The sequence below is a fragment of the Neovison vison genome, chromosome 8 (genome assembly GCF_020171115.1).
Source record: "Neovison vison isolate M4711 chromosome 8, ASM_NN_V1, whole genome shotgun sequence".
Taxonomy (NCBI): domain Eukaryota; kingdom Metazoa; phylum Chordata; class Mammalia; order Carnivora; family Mustelidae; genus Neogale; species Neogale vison.
Genome location: NC_058098.1, coordinates 86477622 through 86500615, shown reverse-complemented (window position 1 = coordinate 86500615; position 22994 = coordinate 86477622). Strand labels below are relative to the sequence as shown.

Sequence of the window (22994 nt, the reverse complement as noted above, 5' to 3'; positions counted from 1 at the left end):
TTTGTTTTTTACAGAACCTTAATGAGGTATAGTTTAGTTACATAACTAAAGCTAGCCAACCAAGTTCTATGCCAACCTCCTAAGTCTCACACACAAAATAATTAAATAACCGCAAGCTAAGACAAAATGACTTTCCCAGAAACAAGTCGGAAAAAGTGCAAGCAAGTGGTAAAATGGAATACTGAGAAAGGTGTTGATACCTGTAGGTTGATGGTAAGTTTTAACAAAACCCAATAGCAATAAAAAGAAGCCAAAGCAAATTTATAGTAATCAAGTTTATACAGCAGCTAGAGCGTATTAATGAAAATATGGAACAAAAATACTTAAAGGTTTCAAAGTAATGAGGACTGCATTTCAGCATGCTAATTTCACTTCCATTACAGCTCTAAGTTTCTGAAACCACTTGCTCTTCTTGAAGCTGTGTATACTAAGCCTAGTTATCATGTAATTTCTGTATTTCTTTATGTTCTTAACTGAGTTTGAAATGTAATCAAGAATTAAATTTAAACCAGGTTTTAGGTGTCCAAAAGCAGTGAACTCATGTAAATTATAATACAGTTCATGACAAAACAAATCTGAGAGCAAATTAAAAATGGAGTTTGGTAATTCATTCTTGGGAATAAGGTAATAAAGAAACTGATACATTAACTTTTGTTGTCTTTTCCCCCCACTTTAGAATTAAAAGCAGCTAATTAGTCTCACCCTGGTCATTCCATAGCTCAAATGTATTTAAAGGTAATTTGAATAAATAGTAAAATATCATTTTGAAGTCAAAACCAGACATAAGATTGTTCTTTTTTTTCATATGCTTGCAAAATCCTGGAAGTAATGAAAATTATTCAGAGGCTTAGATTTGAGAAAGCCAGTCATTCTACCTAAAGGCCTTGGAACTTCCTTAGAGTTGGAACAGATTTCCATGACCAGATTTTAGAGAAGGATGTTCTGGGTTCCAGGCTCACCCTTATCTGACTCTCTTGGTCTCCCCCATTTCCCACCATGGCTCCTGAACTGCTGGAAGTGAGTGGGAGGATATCAAACGGAATAGACAAAACCAGCAAATTCTCAGGAACAAGGCTGGCTGTGTAATTGGCTGCTAGTGGGGCTAAACAGATCCTTGCTACGCATTCTGGGTATGAGTATCTATACAGCACCCCAATAGCTGTCTGGTGATCAATGGGCATGATTACCAGATCACAAGGAGGGATGACAGGGATTCATTAAAATCATATCAAATAAAATGTAAACATAAAAATGCCATTATATTTTAATCTTTTATTCAGTTAAAAAAATGACAAAGTACATTAGTCCTTTGGTCAATAAACTGAATTTCGCAGGGCTGAACATTAACAGGCACGCCAGTAAGTTTTAATTTCTAGCTTTTAATGTCTCATAGCAATTATTTTTTATTAACTTCTGTAACATTTCTTTTTTCTCCATGGAAAACTAACAGTACTTTCTACTTAAAAGCTACATAAAAACTACAGAAGTTCTATGTGGGATCTATATAGAACTAAGTGCTAGACTCTTAACATTTTGGAACCTAATTATACACTTAGCATTAATAAACAACTAACTGAATGCTAGAATTTTAGAGGTTCTGTTACCACAGGCACTACAATGTAAAGTCATCTTTATATACTAAAATATTCTTGTATCTCTAAACCTGTATTTTTTTCAAATGGCTTTATATAATATGCTTTCAAAAATAAGCATATAAAATACACATTTTCCATTTACAGGAACCCCGTGCCCCCAAAGAAAACCCTGCCTTTAACTGTCTAAGGACATTAGGGCTACTTTATTCCTAGAAACTCCTTTCAGCTCTGACTGGTACACTGAGAAAGCTTTCCTTAAAACACATTTCACAGAAGTCATTTGTTATAGTCAGATACTAGAAAATAACAATAGATAGATAAAGGAAAAGTATTAGAAAGATACAGAGAATACAACTACTTGTTTCCTTGTTTATAGGAAAGTCAAGTGATGTGGTCATGCTTTTAGTAATTAAACCAGAATTGTGGTTTTAACACTCTGCTGACCTGGGATTGTGGTGCTGCTGCTAGAGCTACTGTCATCCACGGGCCCAAAGAAATCAAGGTTCAGAAGAGTGGAACCTCCACTAGCTTGAAATTCAGTGACCGTGTTGGTAGGCAGCCACACAGAAGGTAAGCCAAGGGAGGAGGGGTTATGTGTAAAAAGGGGTAAGACACACACTTGAACATGCAGGTTATAATTAGTAGTCATTACATATTTTAAAATCAACATTAAAACAATGTGTACAGTATTAGTTTTTCATTACTAAGGACATTTCTAAAGTAACAATTTAATAATTCAATGTACATTTTCTCATGTACAAAGTAAAAAATTTAACACTTAGTAAGGTTTTAGTTAGGAGTTCAGTTCTTTCAATCAAAACTCAAAGCCATACCAGAAAGACCAAGGGGAAAGTGTACCCGTTAAAGGGAAACAATACTTGAATCTCAGCCCAACAGTAAATTACTGTACATGCCCAAATCAGTCTTCCATGTTAGTAATGTTGGTTTTGAATTAATGATTTTTAAAAAGTGACAAAGTTGTCAGTTTCAGGACACACACCAATACATTAACTTCGTTTAAAGTAACATTCGTAAGGACTGTCATAACTGCCCTACCCTGATGTGCAACCTCAAGCTGTACTGTTCCCCTTTAACTCTGAAACAGTAATCAGAAATAGTATACAGTTTTAAAGAAGTTGTTTGTTAATAAAAAGCATGATGATTTGACTGAATATTCAAGACACCAGACAACAGCAAAAGGTGCATCCAGGCTTTCCTTCAGCACTGTTATTCAATTGGATGCTTTTCAGAAGTCCTAGGACCCCTCATCTAAGGCAAAGCTGATAGAATGACAGGTGTTTTAGACAATGGCTCAAATAACTTATGAAGTATAAGGAGTAAGAATAATTGTATTTTAGGGTCCAATTAAAATTTGTGGTGTCAACGCACTGGAAAAGTACTATTTTGTGTCATTTATTTTAAAGACCCACATTACTAGGATGTTATTCCTTTTTCAGGATTTTCTCTTAAAGCCATGAGAGAAACCAATTATTTCTGGAACTACCTACTAGTATTTTGAGATAAGTTTTAGAAAAGAATCATGAAAATCATTCATTTTCCATTTGCATAATAAGTGCACTATAAAATATTATTAAATCTGAAAACTACTTTTAGTCAGTAAATATGGATCTATTTGCACATTGTTTTTGGTTATATAATTGTGCTTTGTGCTTTTTTTAAAGCAGCCTCTAGACAGAAGACTTTGCATCCAAGAAAATTCCATAAATTAAAACTACAGAAACAAATTTCAAGTAAACTGGTCCTACCTAAAATATCATTTCACCTACTTAGATACTTGTAAAAAATAAAGATGCTTTTTTTTGACTTAAGATAAATTAAAATTTTACCTAGCTACTGCTACCTACTTATGGACATTACTGTTAATAATAGTAACAGCTGTTTTTTTGAGCAATTACTATTCAGAAAGAAAGCCTGAATTTCCAAAGATAAGAATAAGAAGTTATGTTCAAACAAAAAAGGAAATCAGCAGAGAGAAGTTTGTCTGAACTTTGTAGCTTTCTTAACTCTAGCTCTGGTGCTAGAGGCTCTACGGAGAGACGTACCATCTAAAGGGTTAGTAAGGCCACTGCTACTCCAGTCAAACTGGACGGGTGGTAGAGACTCCTAGAGTTGGAAACCAAAAAATCAAAATTAATCAGTACAGGCTGTAGCAACATAAAGAATTCTTAAAAAAACAAAAAAAACAAAAAACCCCCCAAAACTATTATAGCAAGATCATTAGGCAATAAAGTACCTAAAGACAAAAGAGGGATAATTTACAATTTCAGAAGGTTACCTAAAAATATGAACACAAACTGAAACTGAAAAACTGACAAACAATATCGCTTATTTTTTTTAAAAAATATTTATTTATTTATTTATTTGACAGACAGAGATCACAGGCAGGCAGAGAGAGAGAGAGAGAGGAGGAAGCAGGCTCCCTGCTGAGCAGAGAGCCCGACATGGGACTCGATCCCGGGACTCCGAGATCATGACCTGAGCCGAAGGCAGAGGCTTAAGCCACTGAGCCACCCAGGCGCCCCACAATATAGCTTATTGATATCAAAAAACTATCTTTGAGAAATGGAATTCACTTTACATTTTCAGATTTTTATGGACTGATTCTATATCAAGATTTCAAACTATTCTCAAGTTATGATTTAAACTATTGGCTAGATTATAATTCAAATATTTTTTAAAAATCAGACTTTTATCACTAAAGAGTGATCTACTCTATATTAAATGACTAGCCACTTAAAATTTCTCCGTGGACAGTCTAATGGAATAGATAAGGTACCACACTGAAAATAAGATTTGAGTTATTCAAGGCCAAGTAATAAGATTTGAGTTATTCAAGGCCAAGTAATTGCTAAATAACTAGTTGCATGACCATGTGTAGCTTAACTTAGTTGGTCTCTTTGTAAATAAAACAAGAAGGTTTAAAAGACCAAGGTCTCTGGTTCTTCACAACTTCCCAAATTACAAAGAAAATTATGGGCCAGTAAATAGGAACTAAATTTAAAATTAAAAAAAAAATTTAAATCAACTTCTTTAGCAATTACAATGTACTTAAAAAGTATACTCAGAGCTCATTTGAATATTCTAGGTTTTTAAATTTTGTTGACTGCCGGACACATAAGGATAAATTGAGCAAACGATACATGTAAGATGGAAAATACAAAACATTTGAAAAATGACCATTGCTTTAAGAACAATCTTAATAAGAAAAATTTGGAATTCCTGATTTTCTTTCTTCTTTCATTTTAGGGTGGTGCTGACAACACCGAACTAGCCTGTGTTCTGACAGACTCTCAATACCAACATGTTGCTGCTGTCTTTTTTTTCTGGTATCGCTTACCACTATGCTTTATTTTAAGGTAGGTACTATTAAAACTTTACATTCATTTTTTTGGTGTGTAGATAAAGACTTGTTCCCTGTAGGAAAGGAGCATGAATTGGTTATTTTTTGAAGTCTATCGATCCCATGACATTATAATACAGTTGTCTTGATAACTGGGATACCATGACAGGCATGTTACTATTATGCATTCGGTCTTTCCTAAATCAGGTCAGGCCTGGAGGTTGAAGAGGGAGGTATAAACAAAGCAAAATCATCACATTAGTGGTTGCCAGGGCATTAGGGATAGTTGGGGATGGAGACAGCTGTTAAGACAGTTCTTTATGGTGGTGAAGAGTCATGTATCTTGCTTGTGGTGGTGGTTACACAAATCTATCCACATGATAAAATGACACAGAGCTATACACACATTGTAATCAAGTCATATCCCTTGTTTTGATATTATGCTATAATTAATTAAAGATGTAATTAAGGGGAGAAACTAGTGAAGACTACAAAGCATCTCCTCTGTACTATCTTTGCAAGTTCCTGTGACTCTATAATTATTTCAAATAAAATCAGAAATAATGCTGGTGAAAATCTAGTTTATAACCTACCTACAAGACTAATAAACATTTAGAAAAGATCTTCTTTAGCTGATCTCAAAAACAAAAACCTCTTAAGTATTCCCACAGATTCAACTCCTATTATTCTCCTTAGAGATTAGTGAAACCTTCAGTCCTACTGACTGGATGGATAACACCCAGGTTTATGCAATAGCAAAATTTCTGGCTAAATGGAGCAAATCTCTTTCATTAACATGTTTTATCTAAAAGATGTCAAGTAGCTGGTTGCTTAGAAACATTTCATGATTTGCTGAAATTTTAGATTCTTATACAGGTGTATGGCATTTTGAAGACATAGCCAATATTATAATAATGAGGTGCTAAAACACGAATCAACATTTAATGGAAATAAGACAGAAGTAAAACAGAAGACCTGACCAATTATAAGCTAACAAATGGCATTGGTGAGGAAGGCTACTTAAAGAGAAAGCACTGAATGAAGCATTTTAAAACAACTTCAGGGCGCCTGGGTGGCTCAGTTAGTTAAGTGACTGCCTTCGGGCTCAAGTCATGATCCCGGAGTCCTGGGATCGGACCCAGGCCCACATCAGGCTCCCAGCTCCATGGGGAGTCTGCTTCTCCCTCTGACCTCCCCTCTCATGCTCTCTCTCTCTGTCTCTCTCTCTCAAATAAATAAATAAAATCTTTAAAACAACTTCAAACAGTGTGGTATGAATGATTACTGCAGCAACTGAAAGCACTAAAGGAAGAAAAGGTCTTAATAAAAAAGAACAAAAACACTTTATGTTAACTAACTGGAGTTTAAATAAACTTGAAATAAAAAAGAATGAAATGAGAAAAATTAAGTACATTTAGATTTATTCCTAAGTATTTCATGGTTTTGTTGCTTTGGTAAATAATGTGCTTTTTATTTCAATTTTCAATCCTGGTTTTTAATATATATAGAAATAGAGATTCATTTTTTAATATTGATCTGAGACCCTGAAATTTCGCTAAATTCACTAACTGGCATTACTGTTGTTTTTTCTTGTAAATTCATTGGAATTTTCTGTGTAGATGATCATATCATTTGTGAATAAAGACAAAGAATGGTTATTAAAAAAAAAAAAAAGGCGAGCCCCACCCCCTCCCATGGGGACTAGAGATCACAGACTTGGATTCTAGTCCTAGTCCTAGTTGTACTACTGATTAATGATTTTAGGTGTACTATTTAGCCTTTCCAAATATGTTCTCTTGATGTAAAAAAGAGCACAATGCCACATAATCATTTTTTTCTTTCTTCTAACTTTAAAATTCTGATTCACAAATGAAAGAGTCACATCAAGAGGAAATTTGCCAAGCAGTGACTAGCTGGGTAACTGCTAGCCAGAGAGCTGACTACTCAGCAGTGGCTGGAGTGTGGCTAGCACACTGATCTTACCAGGGAGGTCAGTAATGGCACTATGAGTGATGTGACCCTGAAATTCAGCAAATAAAGCTTTCTGAAACACAAAACAATAGAAGTATCACTACTGCTTTTTGCCCAAAAGCTCTCTTTTCAGGTGAAAGTATCCTGGAAAAAATACCAGGAGCAGTGGTTAGTAAGTCATCCAGCTCCTAAACACGAGATGTACTGGTTATTAGAGTAATGAGTATAAACTAATTTGGAAGAAATAATAAAAATCCAGTGGGTACCAAAACTGAGATAGAACAGACAGATTAGAAAACAGGCAGTCATAATGAGAATTAAACAATGATGTTAAGTTTGAAAGTCACTGTTAGTGGTGCCAATATAAAAAACATAAAAGCAAGGTTTGGTGTATGGTTGACAAAACAACAAAAGAAACTAGATCTTATCCTGATACATTTTGCTGAACTTCAGCACTAAAGTCTATGGCCGTTTCCTCGAGATATTATGACTAGTGGAAAGACTTAAGAGTATTACTGCATGGCCAAAATGTAAAGTAAAAATAATATACACACTGACTGCCAAAGAATAGTGGTGAAATACTGCTTTATATAAAGAGAATCTTACAATTCATTTGAGATGTTTTAAAAATAATTTAACTTGACTCAGGGGTAAGGAGCCAAGCAAAGATCATATAATTTAGTGAAGAAGGTGAGGCATCTCAGCACAAAATTCTGACATAAATACTGAAATGTTCAGTTTAACTGTATGTTAGAATGAAGACTGAGAGAAGCTCAAGGTGATTCAGAACTAAGTTTGAACAACAACTTCCACGGGGAAATATTATTTTCATTGGCTCCCAAAAAAGCCTAAAAGTGAAAGCTAATGAGGATCATGAACTACCACAAAAAAGTACAGAATAAACTTTTTAAAAATTACACCTAGGGGCGCCTGGGTGGCTCAGTGGGTTAAGCCGCTGCCTTCGGCTCAGGTCATGATCTCAGGGTCCTGGGATTGAGTCCTGCATCGGGCTCTCTGCTCAGCAGGGGGCCTGCTTCCCTCTCTCTCTGCCTGCCTCTCTGGCTACTTGTGATCTCTGTCAAATAAATAAATAAATAAAATCTTTAAAAAAAAAAAATTACACCTAAGTGTATTAACAAGAGAGATGTGTTCACTAAACGGAATAAAAGGATGTGATTAAGAGGGTTTTTTTTTTTATATAATTAGCAAGAGACCAAAGTTCCATGTTCCAGCAAAAAAGTAAGATATACTTAAATGCTGCTGAAAACTTCTATACTTGCCTATGACTAGGGGGACAGTAGTCCTTTGACTACAAATGTAGAGGTGGGTGTGTACATGTAAAAAGATAGCAGCAGCTAAACACCTACCATGGAGCTATGTCTGACCTCCATTAAATTAATACACATTAATTTCCATTAAATGTTCCATTAAATTAACACACTTTTTAAATCATCTAGACTTCTAGTCATTTATAATTAAATTCTGTAAGAAAGGTAATAAATATGAGGTGTGACTAGAATGAAATATGAGATTGAATAAGCCAGCTAGGGACAAAAATGACAGGTGAGAGCTAACTCTGATAAAAAGCAAGTTTATAGGGCTGTAACAGAGAAGTGCTTGGATGGGGGAGAAAAGGAAGAGTAGGTGGCGTCAGCAAGCAAAACTACCAACAAGTGGCTTCATTTTCAGTAAACAGAGCAGGCAGTTTGAACCAGGTAGTTAAAATTATTATCCTAACAACCCAGCACTGCTGGAAAAAACCTTGCTTAAGGCCGAAGTGAGAAGGTGCTGTGGGAGAAGTAATTTTGGAATCTGCTTATGCAGGGCACGCCTGGGAGGGAAGCTGATAGCCAGAGAACAATATACGGGCAATTAAAGAAAGATAACTAAGGGCAGAGTCTACCTGCTGAGACATATGTGCCCAAACCTCCTTGCCTGTTGCCCAACCATCAACAAGGCCAGGCATTTTATGCCTCAGGCCTCCTTGCCCACTGTTTCAGGGCTAGTAATAAATCGACTTCAAAGGGATGTTTAAGCTATGCTCAAGTATAAACCACAGTGGCACACAGTAATATTAGATGTTCCCTGAAACACATGTGAAAGGGTAGGACTTTGCTTTGTATTATTATTTTCTAAAGCATATTCTTTAAAATACTAGTTCTATGGGTGTCATGACTCTTTTCCTCTGGTCCCTGCAGAGACGGGTCCTGTGGCCAAGTAAATTTAAGAAATAATTAAAATTAAATAAGGTTATTCACTGCAGGATTCTCCAGAGTCCTTAACTGTGTGCTGAGAATCTCCAAGGGTGGTTAAAGAATATGATATGAAAAATTTTCCAAACTTACTTCCCCTTGGAACCCTCCTTTAGTGGAGCATCTCTGGGGATTAATGTTCAATGGAACACACATTTTGGGAAAGGCTGTCCAAATACACATTTTTGTGTTAGGTAAAACTGAAGATGATATTGAAGGTAAGGAGTGACAAACATGGCAATGTTCACGTATTAATATTTTAACTTTTATTATTAATCAATAAATATTAATACAAATATTAGTGGTTAATATTAATATAAGTATTAATATAAAATATTAATCTTCTAAAAAACTGAGTCTTCTTATTTGATGTGGGAAGAGTAAGCAAATTTTTTCCCAGATAAAAAAGTGAGGGGGGGTGGCTTTGATAATAAACATATTAGACTGGAAAAAAAAATTGTGCTTAATGGTGCCAAGGTGATAAAAGATAAGAAAGGTAAGACAGATTTTTTTCTTAATTCAAATAATGTTTTGTAAAGGCCACATCATTTTTACCTTAAGTAATATTTTTATTCAAACTCTCAAAACAACAGTTTTTGATGTAATAAACACATCTAATTTTATTACTTAACAAAATTTCCAGGCTTCCAGAAAAACACACATTAGCAGATTTGAAGAGCTGGTGTAAATGCAGTGTTTCCCAATTATTTTGAAAATCAGTACTTAACCAGATTGGTGTGTCAGTAATTATGATCATACAGTGTTCAGGCTGTAAGGGATTTTTATAGACGCCTGCTTCAAACTCTTCATTTTACAGGTAAGGAAATTAGGGCCTAGAAAGGTTTAAAGAACTTACCCAAAACCAGCTAGTTCTCAAATTGTGCCTATTTTGAAAATTAAAGATAGCTTGTTTATTGTATTGCAAGGAATGTTAATAAGTAATCAAAATCATGTCCATCTCTAAATCAATTTTTAAAATATTTTAAACTAAAAGTTATATATTATGGGAAACACTGTGTCTTTCTGGACGTATGTGTGTGTATACATGCATAAATGTTCAATACACGTACAGATATTTTTACCTGGAATTGGTCAGATGTACATGTGTTCATTTCTGGTGACACGGTGTTTGTCTGACCAATGGAAGCAATTTTTTCTGCAGCAGAGAGTGGTTTCAGTGGTTCCTTGGTGGGCTCTAACATACCCTGAAAAAGGCATATTAGCCATTAGAGGAAGACGGAGAGAAATCAACTCAAACTTTATGAGAAAGTCAGTCTAGCAGAAAGTAAAAAACCAAGTCATTTGGAAAGTACTAAAGACAAAGAGGAACTATACTTAAATTTTGTTTAGAGATGATCTTCTAGTACTGTAATGGAAAATGTTTTACAATAGAACTTTTGGAATCCAAACTGTATTTGTTTGGATTTGTATAGTTATCTCTGCTACACAAAAGCATAAGCAATTTGGGATGGCGGGGGAAGGGGGAGGGCAAGCACCAGAGATTATATCAAGGCTCTAAGACTCCAACAATATTATGATGTTTCAGTCACTGAAACTGCATAAGAGGACACCCTTTGTACCCTTTATACCATGATGGTGCTTGGAGAAGCGAGAATTCTAAAACATGCCATCTAATGTGATGATGTCTACGTGCTTCAAAGTAAATTTAGTATTTGATCCTATCTACACTAAAGGATGGGAGTCTTAATACTTAGTTTCTGGGATTAGCAAAGCAGAGACACAACCATTTCAGAGGGGAAAACATGTTACATGTTCCTCTAGATGTGTTATAAATCTAACACAAGGCATTGTGTTAGGGAAGGCATTCAGGAAGGTGGAGGTAGAAATAAAGAAGGAAAAAAAACCCACCCCAACATTCTGTATCAATACTTTGCCAAACTAATAATACTAATAATAATGCGTAATCATCAGTTTAATGGCCTGAAAAAAAGCTAAGCTTTAATACATTTGAAAATAATACTCAAGGAGCGTTTGGGTGGCGCAGTTGGTTAAGCATCTGCCTTTGGCTCAGGTCATGATCCCAGGGTCCTGAGATCAAGCCCCACATCAGGCGCTCTGCTCAGCAGGGAGCCTGCTTCTCCCTCTGCCTGCCACTCTGCCTACTTGTAGTCTCTCTCTGTCAAATAAATAAAATCTTAAAAAAATAATACTCGATAAACTCTTGAATATTTATCAGCCAAACTAAACAAAAGTCTTCCTTTACTGGGGGAAAAATATCAAAGGAGTTACGACAGTAAGGTCAGAATCTGTAAATTTCTAAGGACAAGTTTTCAGAACAATCCCCCTTCTTCTCAAAAAATAGGGCAAATGCTAACTAAAGCAAATTACAGATTCAATTCTTAACAATGGCATTTGTGAAAGGCTTTACTCCAGCAGCTTGAACAAAAATAAATTACTAACTTAAAAGCTTATACATCATACAGGCTTTCTATCAAGTGCATCCCTATATAAAGACGATGCAATTCCCAGCCTTAGCCGACTTTTCTAACATGAACTACCCCTTCTATCAGTGGTTCTCAAAGTGGTCCCCAATCAGTAGTTTTTGTATCACCTGGGAACTTGTCAGTTGTGCAGCCTCACCCCTACTGAATAAGAAACTTGGGCGGGGTGGTGCCCAGCATTCAGTTTTAACATGTCTTCCAAGCAGTTATGATGCATATTAAGGTCTGAGAATGAGTGACTTAAGCCATCATTTCAGGTCTTAGTCCTCCAGATGAGAACAAAAGACACTGAACACTTCATCTGTGTGAAGCATCATGGAAAAAATTCTGTTACAATTAAAATTTGAAACCAGATATGAAAAAGAATGAGTTTCTAAGTGTAAGTTTTCATAAAGATGGAGTAGGAGAGGTGTATTTACTAAAACTTTGGTATTAAAAGCTTATAAAAATGGTAAAATTATTACTAATAAAGATTGTGATTAAAGTAGGAAAATAAAGCAAAAATATTAGTCTCTAACTCCTCACAAAATTCAAAGGACTGGCTAATGTGCTGAGCCTACACATAAGGATTAAGTAGGTTACTGCTCCCAATGTGCTGAATGAAAACTCATACAAACTGAATTCATAGTTTCTACTCAGAAGTGACAGTAACACCAACAATCTCTAGAATGCTGCTACTTGAGGAAAAAAGAGATACAAATAACCAAAAAGTTGAAGAATGTTCTCCATTATATTTACCACAACAGAAGTAAGTGTAAGGATAATTATGGTGTTTTGAAAATATCAGATAAGTTACATTTATATTTTATAAAGGAGTGGAAACTGATTAAAAGGCTGAAGCACAGAAAAGTTTTTGTCTTGGGCACCGGGGCAGCTCTTTGGCTCAGGTCATGATCCCGGAGTCCTGAGATGAAGCCCCATATCAGGCTCTCTGCTCGGTGGAGAGCCTGTTTTCCCTCTCCCTCTGCCTACCGTTGCCTACTTGTGGTCTCTATCTCTCTGTCAAATAAATAAGATCTTAAAAAAAAAAAAAAAAAAAGTTTTTGTCTAATTCTTTAAAAGAAAACTACAAAAATAGATACGAAGTAAAACATTCCAATTCATTATCAATAATCGGAACTTATTCAGGGGAAAAGTCTATACATTAAAGAAGGTCAAGTTTCACAGCAAATTCATTTTTACATGCACATAAAGGGTTGTATAATTTAAATCCCATACCAAATTAGTTATTTTTTCTTAAACACTGTATTTTTACCTTATTTTCAAGTTATTGGTAAAAAAATATAAAAATATCTTGTCTTAATAGACAGAACATTTTTTTCACCAATAACTCAAAGACATGCCAAAAACATGAACACATCTAAAGTGTGAGTCTTGATAAGGTACGGAAAGAAAATTCCTCAGTTATCCTGGACTACCTGGCCTCCCTGAAAAAACAAAACTGAACACATTTAAAAAATTAAGGGCAAAACTAAGAACCAATTATGGGTCCTGGCTCATTTTCAATTACTATCATATGGTATTCCCAAACTTTCATATACATCCATAGCTTCACTAATGCATCATTTAAAATTTATCACAACTGGACTCAAACACATGATATCTAAGCCCTCAGGTATTTCAGCTTCCACTTTTTAAAAGCAAATTTAGAAAGAAAAAAAAAAAAAAAGGAAGAAAGAGCAAGACCTCCAAAGGTACATTTATAGTTATGAGCACCATTACTACTAGGATAAAAATAATCTTCAAACTAAAACAAAACAGAATCTTTAATTAATAAATATGGAAAAATGTCCTTAAACCAAGACTTGAAGGGATTTATGACATCAAAAAGGCAATTAATAGTTAATCATTTAATGTTCTCACACCAAGTGCCCCATAAAATACACTTCCCATGTTATGCCAGGTAAGATAATTTTACAGAATGTAGCAATGATAAATTTGCAGAGACATTTTTTGTACTTACCAATCCTGCTGCATACATGGGCACTATAACAGGCTGCTTCTTATTACCCGTGAAGAGCTACATACAGGTGGTAGAGAAAAAGAACACATAGTTAGAGAATGCTATGGCATACAATGAGACAGTTAAAATATGCTTGGAATGCTTTATTATATATACTGTGAAAAATAAATACAATAAATTATTAAATTCCCATATGGGATTATATTTTTGATCTCTTAGTCCAATCCCTTCATTTTATAAATAACAGAAAAACACTAAAGCTACCTTTTCTGAAAATATAAAATACTGACTGGAGAAAAATTTAGACTTATGTTTAGAGGTTGGCATAGTCAAAATACCTGAGCATTTAAGACAACTAATAATTAATTTTTCTGAACAACTAGCTTATCGCAACTTGATCAGAAGTTGTAACAATTCAAAAACACTCACAGGCCCACTAAAGGATTTCCCAAGGTATTAACAAAACTCACAATGTTTCGAGTATCTATTCCTAAGGAGCACAAAAGCTTCTTGTTGCTATGGGAGCCGCCCCACTGATATCTCAAGCCATGTGCATCATGGATATCCTGGAGCTCGGTCCACACATCCAGCAGTTCCCTGCAAAGGTCATGACAAAACCACCATGAATTCATCATGGATTCTAGTTTTAATGTGATGGTGAAATGTTACACATTCCAATTAATCTTGGATTTAACATGAGTATACAACTACTATTTGAATAAAATCAACAACTACCACTTAGTCATTAGAGTAGCTAAGTTAAACTCATTTGTAACAATATGCCAGTAAACAACCAAGATTTAGCCTTTTTTTTTTAAACTGTAAAACAAAAACATTTAAAAGAAGAAATCACTCAACCTTCCACCAAATTACTAGAGCCATTTAATATTGGTGCTTTTTTTCTCTTTGAATCCTGACCCACAAACACAGCTGCAATTATAATATATAGAGAATTTTATAATCTTTCTCAGATTTTAAGCATTTCTTCATCTACATGTATAGCTTTTTCAATAGTGGTGTAGTGTTCTACTAGACAGAATGTATCATTATTTATTTGGCCACAACCATATAGTTTAAGTAAGTTGTTTTTACTGTTCAGCTCCTATTGTTAGTTTAGGCAAATATCTTCCTGTATTTTATGGTGTGTTTTATTGTAGAGTTGTGTTATATCCCAAAAATCAATCTCCTGGAGAGATTCCTGTTGTTTTTACTGTTCAGCTCCTATTGTTAGTTTAGGCAAATATCTTCCTGTATTTTATGGTGTGTTTTATTGTAGAGTTGTGTTATATCCCAAAAATGAATCTCCTGGAGAGATTCCTGGGTCTATTTGGACAACTAGTGTATTTTAAACGGTTTTAAGATGGTAAAGCATAAACCTTTTTGTCTCCTTTTCTTCTCAGAAATCACCCTCCAAAACACCAAGAAGCAAATCATAATCTTCATCTTTAAAGAAATTAAGAGGTACTTAAAACCCTGAACCACAAGCACTGAGGTTACAAAAAGAGATGAAGGAGAGACTTGCACAGAGGGAGAGAATGCGTCCAGAGGTGGAGAGTAATGAAATGCAAGAGAAGAGTACAGGAATAAGAATAATTCTGAAATTAAAATTAGAAAATCAATCTAGACCCTCTAACATCTAATAATTAATAGGAGTTCCAGAAAGAAAACAATGGAGGGAAGGTTACTGTCAATACAAGAGAATTGCCCAATACTAAAGAACAGCAGTCTCCACACTGAAAGATTATACACCTGTGCTCAGTCCAATGAATGAAGTCTCATCAAGGAATTTTCAGAACACCAATAACAAAAAATCCTAAATTATAAATTTAATGTGAGGGCAGAATAAAGTAAGTATTTACCACCCCTGTACTTCATTTCTCAGGAGGCTACTAGAGGATGGGCTGTAAGTGAAGGGAAGTCCCAAGACAACATGTGTTTAAGAAGCCTAGATTGAATCCATTCCAGATTGGAATAGGAGGATGGAGGACTCAGGAAAAAAATGGAATGGCTAGCCTGACAGGTTTGATCACAAGTATTAACAGGCTGCTGGAGGGTAGGAAAAGACTTAGTAAATGAGAAAGAGAGGTGATTATATATCCAGGAAGAAGCTCTAATAGTGGACAATGAACACTATTTACATGATTATAATAATGAAAATACCAAACACCAGCTGAATGAAAAACTATGATATAAATATAATGACATACTATGTGTTGGTAACTGAATTAAAAAAAAATATATAGGGACCATGAAGGGAGCAGATGTAAAGTCTAAATTCTCATCTATCATACCAGAAGTCAAAAGAGAATATATAAAATTGATGAGAATATTGATCTAGAAATATTTTAAAAAGCATTCAAAAATGGAGCAGGGAGTTTTTTGAATTTTAATAGCACAATCTGACTTTTAAAAATTCACAATGTTACAAGAATATTTCAGAACCTTGATGCTTTAAGATAAGCTTCTAAGTTAAAAAAACAGTTGAAACTAACAAATAGACATACTGTCTAAAAACTGTCTACTACTTACCCACTTTCAGCTAAGGCCTCTCTTGATTTTATTGGGAAGGTGCTTGTTTCCAGCAAGTGCTTCAGGGAAGTAACTTCCTCTTCAGTACCAGGGATAAATATTGAAGGAAAACATGCTTCAAAAATTCGCTCCAGGCGGTTTAGTAAAGCTGTCTGCATCAAAACACCCCAAAAAGTTTATTTTCATTTCTCTAATTTCAATGATGTCAGTTTTATCATCAACACACACATATACCTCTAACCCCACACCCTCTCCACTACTATGAGAGGTTAACTACCATTCAGGTACAGGAAACACTAAGTGAAAGGAGCAAAACTTACTCACAGAACAACTGTTCTAAATGATTACATTAAGTAACCATGATGATATAGTGGTGACTAACGTAGTTAAATGCCAAGCAACATATCTGGTACTTTATAAACATTACCTTATTTAATCTATTACAGAATTCACAAAGAAGAAATTATTACTCAATTGTACAGTGAGAAAGCAACCTCAAAGTGTGCATAATCTACCCAACGCAAAAATAAAAACAAAGAGACACATTCAGAAAAACACACAAGCAGCATTCATATTCCTTCTATCACTAGATGTTCCAACTACCACTCATGTACATTAGATTTAAGAATGATTAACATGAATGTTTATGAAAAGCATTATGCTATTATAGTTGAACAGAACTTTTTTCTTGAATATAAACATCTGAATTCTAAAAGCCTTTTAGAAATATCTCTGCTGCTAATAGAAACCAAAGTAGGAAAGAATGCCTCAATCTTTACTAAGAAATTCAATAGCTCATTTAGCATTTTGATGATCTATGTTATCTTTTAAAAATTCTCTACTCTTCTATGGTGTGTTTTAATGTATTTTTGAATAGAATGCTGCCTTTCCTCCAAGCAAAGATGGAATATTCCTTAAAGTATTTTCACTAAAAACACTGGCATTTTGGAGTATGTTCATTAATTAAAACTTAATAAATTGAGATTAACTTACATTTTTGAGGGTACTACTAGGTTGTTCTACACGTGTAGCCTATGAAAACATTTATTCCCACTTTCCCAACTGTATGTCAGATACATGTAAAATATTTCCAACTTAGCTCAATTTACTGCTTAAATATCAAACAGGAATACAAACTATTAAGTTAAAGATTGTTGTTAGTGTACTCCTGAAATGATACTGAGTGTACAAGAAAACGCCACATCATGGTGGTATTTCCTGCCAAGTAACAAAAATAAGTTAACGCTTGATTTCCATTGTTTAGCACAGTCAGCAAACAGGAAAAAGAAAAACAAAAGGAAAAATCTTCACAAACATGTTTTCCAAACCAAAATCTCTCTTCTGGAAGCAGTATCAGAGCAAAAAACTTAACACTGAATAATTAGTCTCAGGGTACTCTTCTGCTATCTCTACAAAAGTTACTCGAACACCTTCATTATATTCCTGTGTGTGATATGGGAAAAGCTTCTCAGTATCAATTATGAAACCTACAGTAAAGAGTAGACTCAAGATCCCCAGGCTTGTGAAACCTGAGTGTGTCAAGGGGACCTGCACTTACTTGCTTCAACAGAGGGAATGGACAGACACTACTTTTAAAGGGATCAGATAACCATCTAATTGGAAACATGATGAGCCCTGGCTCCTTCTGGGCAGGGAAGGTAAACAAAAACTCACATTTGACTAAATTTTACTTCTCTGTAAATTAGAACTGAATCTCTCTCATATCCTCTTTGTTATCCATTTAATGGGAAAGAAAAAATATTTATCAAAGGAAGGAAGAAATAACCCCAAAACACCTCAGTTAATTGGGCAATATTATACCTAACTATCAGTCTTATGTACACCAGTGAGCAAATTGTCAAATCAGTGGAATGTACATGAACAAACATCATCACATTCACCTCACCTTTTCTCATACAGAATGTAAATTACATGAAAAACTTAAAAGAAAGTTCCATTTATCTTTGCGGTTAGATATTACACCCAATTGCTTCAAATATTTTGTTGAATGAAGTAGAGCAGGGGTCAGCAATTCTTTCTTTTCTTTTAGCTATTCTTTTTAATATAGGGCCAGATAGTAAGTATTTTCAGCTTTGTGCCATCTATAAACAAGTAAGTGAGGTGTGTTCCGATGAAACTTTATTTACTAAAACAGGGAGCAGGATAGATTTGTCTCATAGGCCACAGTTTGCTGACCCCTGAGGTAGAGCAATAAATAACAAAGATTCAAATATCAGAATCCACCACCCACACCACAAGGAGGAACTCTGAACAATTCAAGAAGAAAGCAGCTAACAGAATTAACAAAGATTGTGATGAAAATTAAATTTCCTGACATTTTCCTTTAAAAATAAAATTCCCAGCTATGCACAAGACTAGTCTGATGGTAAAAAGGAATCCTCTAAAAAGAGTTTCTTACTAATATGTTGTTCATGATAATACATGCCAAATTTCATTTGCTACTAGTTAATTCCAGGAAGTTAAATGGCTGATTAACTATAATACTTCAATCGAGGGCTGTGGACCTAGAGATGAGACTCAGCTTCTGGACTTACCAACTGGAAATAGCAGGAGCACTCTCACAGGGTAGGTGATGAATTACAGGATTAAATGTCTGGCACCAGTGTGTGCCTAAGAAGTAACTTTTATCACTACTATTGTTGTTATACAGATGGTACACAAAACACAGTACCCTACCAAGGAATAAAATAAATGTCAAAACTAGGTTCAAATCTCACTAGGGATGTTTCTCTACCACTATTTAGCATTCTAAATCATTATGAAAATACCTGTTTCGATCTATCAATTTCTACCATAAGAAGAAATTAAATAATCCAAATTTCTGCACCCTCCTTAAGATCCTCTTACTGAATTGGAAAATAAGTCACAATTTAAAAATGTCTATCATTAAGAGTCACTTATATAAATAAAACCTCTTACTGTTACTCCTTGTAGATTTTATTTTTTATGAAAAAAAAATTTGGGGTGGGGGAACGCCTGGGTGGCTCAGTGGGTTAAGCCTCTGCCTTTGGCTCAGATCATGATCTGGGATCGAGCCCCGCATCAGTCTCTCTGCTCGGCAGGGAACCTGCTTCCCTCTCTCTCTCTGCCTGCCTCTTTGCCTACTGGTGATCTCTCTCTCTCTCTGTCAAATAAAGAAATAAAATCGTAAAAAAATTATTATTTTTTTTTTGAGAGAGAGAAAAGAGGGGGGTGCAGAGCAGAGAGATGGAGAATCTTAAGCAGTGCCCAGTTTAATATCTACAATAGCCTTAAACCAAATGAGTAATAAAATTAATATTATATCAACACTAGGGTCAACAAAGTGAAGTATTATTTAAACTTGGACTTACTCTACTGTGTATAAGTGAAAAGGAACTTAATATTACCCTGCTTATAAGAATTCTTATTTCTGTATAGAGTATATCTAGCCATAAGAGGCAATCAACTCCTGGTTTTGATTAAATGGGGACACTACATACTTTTAAACTCCTTGTAGCTGATTAACTCAGAAAAAGATGTGAATTAAATAGTAATATTTATTAATATGTTACAATACATGTGGGCTTGTATTAGATATAAAATTCTAAAGGACTGTATTTTATTATTTGGAATTAGAGGTAAAGTCAGACTGTGTAAATGAGTTTCCCTAGGCAGACAATGCAGTATGCATAAATCAAACAATATCAGTATAACCCTAAACAGTTCAAGAAAGTGAGCACCTAAATTCAGTAAAATATCAAAAGATGTTCTCTGAAACATAGTTAGAAACTGCAACAGTCTGATATAGCTCATTGTGTTTTTTATTTAATGCTTACACAGTGCTCACCACATGCCAGGCATTATTCTAAATGCTTTACAAATATTAACTCACAGAAGAACACAGAGGAACCACAGGAGGAAGGTGACAGTCATATTATTATCCCCATTTTCTAGAGGAGAAAAATGGAGCACTAAGAGGTTAACTCGCCCACAGTCAGATGAGTATTACACTCTGAATCCTAATCTAGGGAGTATAGTTTCAGAATCTGTTCTTACATGCTGTATTAAAGCTGTCATCAAAGCAGTTTTTTTTTTTAAGATTTTTTTAAAGATTTTACTTATTTATTTGACAGACAGAGATCATAAATAGGCAGAGAAGCAGGCAGAGAGAGAGGAGGAAACAGGGTCCCTGCTGAGCCAAGAGCCCGATGTGGGGCTCAATCCCAGGACCCTGGGATCATGACCTGAGCTGAAGGCAGAGGCTTTAACCCACTGAGCCATCCAGGCGCCCCCATCAAAGCAGTTTTAAACTCAATCTCTAAGAATTATAGGAGCTTTGAGGGCAGGGAATGTGTCTCATTTTGAATGTCCAGTACTTAGGTTTCTGTACCAGCCGATACAGAAATGTTAGCGAGATCAGTGTGCACTAGATTTAAAATACAAAACAAAATACACTTCATTTTTATTTAAGACTGCAGGGGGCATATTTGTTCTACTTATGAAAGTATATCTTTTTATAAGCCACCTAAACCATTTTTGTACATAGGTTGGATATATTTATATAATTTAACAAGTGTAAATAATAACTGAATCCCTTACATACTAGGTACTACTGCTTGATACTTACATATATTACTTTATGTATCTTTTTAAAAAAAAACCCCAAAAGCTAAGTATCATTGTTTCCAATATTAGAGATGAAATGAAAGCTCAGGGAGTAAATTTTTGGTTTGTTACCAGAAGTCAGCATTCAGGATTTGGGGGAGACTTGTAACCTGTTTGTGACTGGGGCCTACCAACTGGGAAACTCTTCATTCAGTATTATGACTTGTTTGCATCAGTGGGTGAAATGAAATGGCTGCTTATATACCTCCTACCCTAAACATGGAGATATGACAGAACTCAGAATGAGTATAAATGAAAGCTATACAGGGACAAACGTGCTCCCTCTTCTGATGGTTAATTTTTTTTTTTTTTAAAGATTTTATTTATTTGACAGAGATCACAAGTAGGCAGAGAGAGGGGAAGGAAGCAGGCTCCCTGCTGAGCAGAGAGCCCGATGGGGGGAGCTCGATCCCAGGACCCTGGGATCATGACCTGAGCCAAAGGCAGAGGCTTAACCCACTGAGCCACCCAGGTGCCCCAATAAATAAAATCAACAAACAACAACAAAAAAGAAAATCTCATTCAGTTTTCCAAAGGGGTGTATAAGACCAGCACCTAGGATCCTAGACTCTGGTTCTTATGCTGCTCAAATGCGTGTCTTCTTTAAAGTATCTTGTATTTTTAAGGTAGTTCCCAAGGTTCCTTCAACTATTTCTAGTTTTCCTTCTTTCTTCTGAACAAAAGTTGATTAACATTAATAGTTTTAACATTGATAGCAATAGATCTTACTCTTAAGTGGAAATTTAGAAGAAATATAAAATCCACTGGGTAATTTTATCTTCCATTTAAGAGGTTACCTTATGCCTTGCCACCATTAAATATTAAGTAAGATATCAAGTACGATCTACAGTCGTACACTTTACCGATTCCCAATTTCAAGCTATAACGTAAGAAAAGTGACCAACTGTAATATTCACCATGCTCTAAAAAGATGGTTTGGCCCTTCTGCACGGTTTGTGGATAAATCTTGTAAGATATTTCTACCTATTTTTGGAATTAAGGACGAGAATTTTCCGAGGGAAAAATAACAAAAGAAATTGCTATCCAGATACTTCAAGTAAGCAAAGAGCTATAAGGCCAAAATCTCAATTTCTTAAAAAAAAAAAAAAAAAAACGGAACTGAGATATAATTGACATACATTATATTAGTTTCAGGAGTACAGCATAATGATTTGTATGTATATATTGCAGAATGATCACAGAAAGTCAGTCTAGTTAACAGCAATCACCACACATAGTTACAAATTTTTTATTTCTTGTGATGAGAGCTTTTAAGATCTATTTTCTTAAGAGATTTTCAAATATACAACAGTATTATTAACTAAAGTCACTGTGCTATACATCTCCAGGACTTATTTATTTTATAACTGGAAGTCTGTATCTTTTGACCACTTAATTTATTTGGTTGCTTATGTTTTCAGTAATAAGTTCAGGTGTTCATCCACAGAAAGGAAAACATGCACAAATCTTATGCAGATGATTAAATAAACAAACTAACCCCACATTTTTGTGGTGTGGGTTAGAGTCAGTTTGAGAATGCTGACTTTCTGGTAAAAAACGCAAAATTTACTTTCAAAGTAAAACAGGCCAAATTATTCATAATTTTCTTCCTTTTTCTTTTTGTGATACTCTTAATTTTTAAGACTCTCTAAACAAATCTTCATCTAGTAACACTTTCCCAGGAACATTATCAAGTAGATGGCTAATAAGAAAAAATTGCTCATAGCTTCCTTTTCTATAGTCAATTAATATAAAGAGATTATTTACCAATTACCTAAATTTTCAAGTAACATCCACAGCAATATTTTAAAAATTTTATAAAAGTTCAGAGTTAAATGCAGTACTTACAATGTTAACCTCCTTTACCATAAATCTAAGAAAAAGTAATCTTGGTTATGTCAATCAAATTTCCTTTCTGGAATATTAATAGGTTAAAGAAAGAAAGAAAGGGAGGCAGAAAGTAAGGGAGAAAGGAAGAAAGAAAGAAAGAAATCTGGAAAAAAGGACTGCTTTGAAAGTAAGGAGGATTTTTTTTTGGTTATCATCATTTTGCTTTGAATCTTAGCCCAAAAACCAAAGAACAGTTTAAACCTCTTTTCCAATTTGTACAACAGAGATACCACTACTTGTTTTCTACAATTTATAAGAATGTTAACAAGAAAATGAAATATATTGAGCTCTGGGTTCTCAGAAAAAAAATATTCAGTGAGAGGG

General features: G+C 34.7%; 1 protein-coding gene across 3 annotated transcripts in view; it reads right to left on the bottom strand.

Moving 5' to 3' along the window:
• Window positions 1-22994, bottom strand: part of AFTPH (aftiphilin) — a 65478-nt gene that overhangs the window by 9362 nt on the left and 33122 nt on the right. For 2 of the 3 annotated variants that reach the window (XM_044264092.1, XM_044264091.1), the window contains exons 3-8: window positions 16134-16285; window positions 14075-14201; window positions 13605-13661; window positions 10262-10384; window positions 3659-3719; window positions 2040-2123 (exon numbers count right to left, since the gene is read on the bottom strand). In XM_044264092.1, the coding sequence (XP_044120027.1) occupies window positions 2040-2123; window positions 3659-3719; window positions 10262-10384; window positions 13605-13661; window positions 14075-14201; window positions 16134-16285 (604 nt within the window). The remainder of the gene's footprint in view (window positions 1-2039; window positions 2124-3658; window positions 3720-10261; window positions 10385-13604; window positions 13662-14074; window positions 14202-16133; window positions 16286-22994) is intronic. The other variant, XM_044264093.1, reaches the window with a different exon arrangement.